Source organism: Alosa sapidissima, chromosome 11, assembly GCF_018492685.1.
Source record: "Alosa sapidissima isolate fAloSap1 chromosome 11, fAloSap1.pri, whole genome shotgun sequence".
In the NCBI taxonomy this organism is placed as follows: Eukaryota; Metazoa; Chordata; class Actinopteri; order Clupeiformes; family Clupeidae; genus Alosa; species Alosa sapidissima.
This window is the reverse complement of record NC_055967.1, coordinates 8218825-8224878: the sequence shown is the minus strand read 5'-3', so window position 1 is coordinate 8224878 and position 6054 is coordinate 8218825. Positions and strand designations below refer to the sequence as shown.

The following is a 6054-nucleotide window of genomic DNA, read 5'->3' as shown; positions in this document are numbered from 1 at the left end:
CTCTAATCTTTCTCTCTCCCCACACACACACGGCATAGAAAAACACTTTCAAGGATGTTCATTGAAGGGTACAAAAATAATTACTCTTTATTAAGAGTTCATATAATATTCAGCCATTACATGTGTGCTACAGAGACACAGAGTTTAGCATTTCAAACAGTGTTTCACCCAGTACACTTTAAAATACTACTTTATGGGATAATGCAAGGTACAAATTGACAAGTAGCCTGCCACACAACAGATCATACATTTAACATTTTATTTACACTTTAAATATCACTGTTGATGTATGTGGAATAACTGAATAGGAGAGACTAAAACTGTGGCTTGGGAGAGTTGAGAACACAATAGCACAATCTTCACACAAATGACAAATCAGCATCACATTAAAGATGGTGAATCATGTCTAGGTAAGCAAAAGATAAAGACTCTCAAAAGCCACAAATACAGTTTTTCTTTCTCTAAAGACATTCACATTACAAGAATATCATGTAACATAAAAGGCTTCCATATTTAATATGGCCACCTTGCATAAATCCACCACCAACAAAACCACCAGTCAAAAAACAAACAGATAGCTAGCAAATGAGTGCTCTCTAAATGTAAAAAATATCTTACATATCTCAGCGTTGAGTATTTGACATAAAATGTTTATATTTGGTATCAGTGGAATGTGTAAGAGGGTCACCGCTGTTGACTTAATTGTGTCTATTTTTCATATGAAGAAATAACACTATGAAGGTTATTGTTACTTTAAAAGGTAATAGACCTAGGTTGGTCATGTCCCAGGTCTGTAGAATACCATACAGTTGTTTTTTGTCAAGAGAAGGTTCCTGATACAGATCTTTGACTCATCTGGGTCAGATATGCTGCATATCTGACTGATCAGGTCAGTGTGGTCCAGTGGAGGATCCTATCCTTATTATAGGGTAATCACAGGAAGCTGGAGTAAGGAATGGAGATATCTATAGCCAAAGGCAACCTCGTGGTCCAATCACACTCCCAGCTGCTTGTTGAGTCGGCTGAGCGCATCGCCCACGATGTCCAGTTCGTGACGGAGCTCCTCAACCACGCTGTTGATGCTCATGGTGTCCTTCAGCACGTCCACGCTTTGGGTGTAGGGGTTGTAGCGTACCGTGAACGGCCGCTTGATGGTCTTAGCAAACTCCCTATGGCAACACACACAAAAGCATAGTGTTAATTATGCATCACACAATGAAGTGAGAAGACATGGAGAGACACAAAGATAACAAGTCTTTTTAGAGATGACAGAGCGTTGAAAGAGTGTATGTTTGTTCAGACTTATGGAGTTGCTGTTTACCAGCTGTGGTGTTGCTTCATAATAATCATCATTAATCATAAAAATGTACTGTTGTTAAAGTTTAAAAATGTAAAAAAAAAAGTTCAGGCTGCCACTCACAGTTATTATATTACATATTATATTTTATTTTTAAAACCTAATTAAACCTTACCTCATCTTCACCTTGGCCTCCTCAAAGCTGTCAGACACAAAGTAGACATCCTGGAAAGTGGTGATTAAACACTCCTGGTTGCACGTCACATTGGGGTCAAAGGGTGTAATCCGGGCATTTCCTGAGAGGGCATGCTGAGAGGGGAAAAAACAGGAACTTGGTCAATGAAATCATCAAATCAGAGACATTAATCTCAGCAAAGGGAACACATTAGTACATTGTGTCTGTTCTAATGATGAATATGCACACATACAACTTGAGAACAACAAAAGCACTGGACAATGTGATTAATGTTACACTGATACAGTGACAGTGTATATTACTAACCTTGAGCTCACTGATTGAAGACAGGAGGCCGGCTCCATATGCTCTCAGTTTCCCCTCCTGTTTGCAAAGGCCAAACTCCACTGTGAAGAAATAGCACTGCAACGACAACACAGAGTGCACATTAGACATGATTTTGTTTCCATTGCATTGTTCAGAAACAAAACATGAAGTTATAGAGACAACTTCAGACTAATAGCTGTTCCGCTTCAAATCTAAACGTTGAATTCATGTTTGTAATTCATGCATTTGCATTAAAGCACTTACAGTGGCAAGCTTCTGCACAGAGTCATCAGAGGCTCCCAGTGACGCCAGGCCAATCTCCTGAGAGAACTGGGCAAAGCTGGGCTCAGCCAGGAGAGGAACGTGGCCCAGCAGTTCATGACAGGTGTCCCTGGAAACATCAATTACAACTCACATTACTATAAAAGGCTCTTCTTATATATGTTTCAGTTTTCAAGCTTATTGATTAAAATAAATATTATACCAATGAGTTATTTATTCAGAGCCTTTTAATGTTAATGTAAATCAGGAACTGAAAAGAGTCTGGTCCTTGCGATTCAACAGCCTTAGTTTAGCCACAGTATTTACTGTACAAATTACTGACTCTACCATTGCTTATGCCTTTAAAACTGACATTGATAGCTGAATTGATGCTGAGTGATCAATGAAACAGGGTGACCCAGGAGTGAGTGTACTTACGGTTCTGGAGTATACAGCGGGTCGGAGCTGTGCCTGACGTACTGCGTGCAGTGGAACAAGCGGAAGGCCAGGCCTGCCAGGAAGTCTCTGGGGGAGAGGTAGCCAGCCACAGGCCTGATGGTGAAGCCTGTGCGCTCTGATAAGGGAGAGAGGTATAAACAGGTCATTAGTCAGAAAGACAGAAAATAGCAAAATATCATCAGGCAAGCAGCCACACTTCTCATTGACAGCCTGAGACTTTTCAGATTTAGAAGTCAATTATGATTGATTATTGATGTATTGATCGTTTATTTTTAGTAACAGTAGTTTCTACAAAGTTACACCTGAGTTTAGTAAATGTAGGTGTATAAACCAATGCTTATACTGATTTTCATACAATACAAAAACAATTCACAACCTTCCCATTTTTTGTGCAGTTGTTTATAGCCTTGCAGCACCCCCTGTCTCACCTCTTAGGAAGCGCGACACATCCTCCAACTGCGGAATGTTGTCCTCTCTGTATTGACAGTGTTTGGTGAGCAGTGGCAGGTTCTTCAGGTATTCGCGGCAGGCATGGGTGGGGTACAGCTTATTCAGCTCCCGGAACACAACACCCCATGTTCGCACCTCTTCCTCCGTGAACTCAATCCGAGGGATAGGATCCCCGCTAAATATTGGAGAGAAGAATAGCTCAGTCTTTTAAGGAGAATTAGCTTATTATCTTTAAATGTCCCTCTCTATTTTAGCCTAGTCATGGTGGTGTATAGCCTACATTTTAAATTGTGATTTTCAATGGCAATTTATGGTCTAACCTGGGAAATAACTTCAGTTGTCTTGAACTGTTGCTATTTTACTTACTGTCTGTAGCCCATGGCCAGATCTGCAAAGTACTTTCTTCTCTTCCTGTAGACATTGTCTTTGAAGCCCTTTTGCATAAAAAGAGTGTAAGTTAATCATCATGCTTGCTTATAACTGCCTAAATAATTAAAGGACCAAACTCGCTTTGAGAACTAGAATGCTACTTACTGGATGGTCTGCATCCAGGTCAGATCCATACATCAGCACACGGTTGGCACACTTGTCCAGGTCAGATATCTTCTTGGGAAACCATGGCACATTTTCCATATCCACATCTATGCAATGACATTAAATATGTGTATGATCAGACGTCGGTATCATTCTGTGTATTGCCTAAAATATCTCTACGAGATTTTAATAGAATGTCTTCATGAATAGACTATATTCTTGAAAGTATTTTCATGAGTTCATTCACGCTGTGATGGCAAGACTTATTGCAAATCATTTCAATGAAATTGTATTATGCTATTGTAGAAAAATGCAATTCACTTGAAGCTGATAAAATTAGGCCTACCTTCTTCGCGTAAAGTGGAGTTGTCCATGTCTACAACGTTCACGTGGCTCTTGAGAAGCTGAATTATCTCATTCAGCTGCTCGTGGTTGCTATCGCAGTCCACAAAGATCTCGAACTCAGAGTTGCGCCTTTTCGACTTCCGGGACTCGATATGCACAAGGTTGACGTGATTTTCCTGTCATGATGAGGATAAAGCTATTGAATTCACTTTGGTATTTTTCTAAGCACTTAAGCACAGGTATATGTCTACCGCTGGTAAGCGCTAACAAACAAAAGTGCTTTGGAAATTAAGTGTGAATTACCTGAAAAAGTTTTAGTGCCTTGACCAATCCTCCAACTTCATTCTTCAGAGAGAAAACTATCGCCGCTCGGCTTCTCTCTGTTGATGCAGTCTTATTGTCGGTCTTGTTGTCGGTCTTGTTGTCTTTGTTCTCATCGATCTTCGGGAAAGCTACCTTGTTCATCTACAGAAACGGTGAAAAGTTTCATTATGTAAAAGATGATTCGGCAAACACGAATAAATAGCTTAACAAATAAAAAGCTGAAGCCAGTCAGTCTATAGCACTTTCTCTTGAAACAGATTATTTTCCTTTTCGATTGTGTGTGTTATTACGATTTGCTTTGAACGTTGCTGCTGGTTTTTGTTGTTGTTGTTTTTTTTGTTTTGTTTTTTATCTGAATTGTTGAGATGAATCATCTTTTATTGTTGTGTTGCCCTTTTCTCTGCCATGTAGTCGCTGTAGAAGTTGACAGAAATCGGAATGCATCAGAGTGAACATCCGATTATAGGACTCTGCACGGCGTGCCGCTCATGCTTGCTCGAAGAAGAATAAAACCTTTAATCATTTGGAACGTGCGTCAATTCAGTACCGAGAACAGCTACCGCGCGGTTCAGGACTGGACAGCTCCCGCAGACAGCTACTCCGCGAAGGATTATCGTCGCTCTATGTACGCATGTAGCCTACTTAAGCATGTAGAAGAGAAACCACAGAGTATCAGAGGCGTAAAAGTCCAGCTTCAGAAAGTGAAAGTCCTGTCGCATTTTCGTTCCAACCATTCCCACTTAATCATCTGATTCTAATTAGCACCATTATTAAGCCAGGTAGATCAGCTAGTTAGTGAAATCGCCTGTTTTCAATGTGTTCAGAACCAATACATGGCAAAACTTCTATTCTAGTACCGAGCTACACCCTATGCATTGTCTTCAGGGGGAAAAAATAATTTCCCTTAAAATATGCAAAACAAAATATCTCTATCTAAAAGTTACTGTCAACTGACCATACTTCTTCGCGAGGGAGACACGGCATGACACACCAGTTGCCGTTGTCCCTGTCTCCCTGCCAGGTGGATTCGTGACAGCATGAGTAAGCGCGCAAGGTGGCCAAGGCCAGCAACAGAGGTCAGGTCTGTACAGTGCTTCAGCAGTTAACAAAGACCGGCTCGTGTCTGGCTTGAGGAACCGCCGGTGCAATCTCATTTAAGGCGCGTGCAAGCCTATTATTAGTGCCCTCCTGGTTAAATCTCACATGGGATTAGGTTGTAGTTAATCAATCAATGAGCAGGTGTAAGCACGTTGTGAGAATATGTGTGAAGGATTAGATGTCTAGTAACTTGGGGTGCGTGTGTTTCACCTGTTTGCCAAAGGTATTCAGGCCAGAAACCTGGATACATACGACAAACTCGATTCACATCATTTAAACTTCACATGCAGTGTATTTTCCACCCACTTCAAATTATGGTCTACTGAAATATTAATCCAAACCCTATATCGGACTCCATACATGTTGAGAGTGGAGACATCCCTTTCATTGCAGTAGGTTATACTGTGCATAGCCTACTTTGAACGACAAAAACTTCGATACATTTATTATCATGTGTAAAACATGGCCAGCACTCCCTGCCTTCTTAATGTAAAATGATCACGTTGCGGCTTAGAGAAGTGCGACATTGCTAAAGCGCTTTATTACGAAGCCGGGCGATGGTCATAGATATTCATAAACCACATTTTGCAGACACAACTGCTCAGACATCTTGCACTGATTATTGACCAAATGTAACTGACTGATTAAGCCTGCAATGAATGAATATGAATGAAAAGTCCGCTGAACACTCGAGTGATCTAGATAAATAAATGTCTTACCTCATTATTTAGATGTTTCTCTTCGAAAGACAAGCCAATGTTCATGGAGTCAAAAGATCGTCCCC

General features: G+C 40.7%; 1 protein-coding gene across 1 annotated transcript in view; it reads right to left on the bottom strand.

The window, feature by feature from the left end:
• Window positions 1-53: 53 nt before the first annotated feature.
• tph1a (tryptophan hydroxylase 1 (tryptophan 5-monooxygenase) a) overlaps window positions 54-6054 on the bottom strand; it is a 6168-nt gene continuing 167 nt past the window's right edge. Inside the window, exons 1-11 of the mRNA XM_042108975.1 lie at window positions 5990-6054; window positions 4152-4313; window positions 3850-4024; window positions 3504-3610; window positions 3336-3403; window positions 2948-3144; window positions 2499-2634; window positions 2064-2190; window positions 1800-1895; window positions 1473-1606; window positions 54-1169 (exon numbers count right to left, since the gene is read on the bottom strand). The exon at window positions 5990-6054 is cut by the window's right edge and continues 167 nt beyond it. Of these exons, the coding sequence (XP_041964909.1) occupies window positions 995-1169; window positions 1473-1606; window positions 1800-1895; window positions 2064-2190; window positions 2499-2634; window positions 2948-3144; window positions 3336-3403; window positions 3504-3610; window positions 3850-4024; window positions 4152-4313; window positions 5990-6054 (1442 nt within the window). The 3' untranslated portion in view covers window positions 54-994. The remainder of the gene's footprint in view (window positions 1170-1472; window positions 1607-1799; window positions 1896-2063; window positions 2191-2498; window positions 2635-2947; window positions 3145-3335; window positions 3404-3503; window positions 3611-3849; window positions 4025-4151; window positions 4314-5989) is intronic.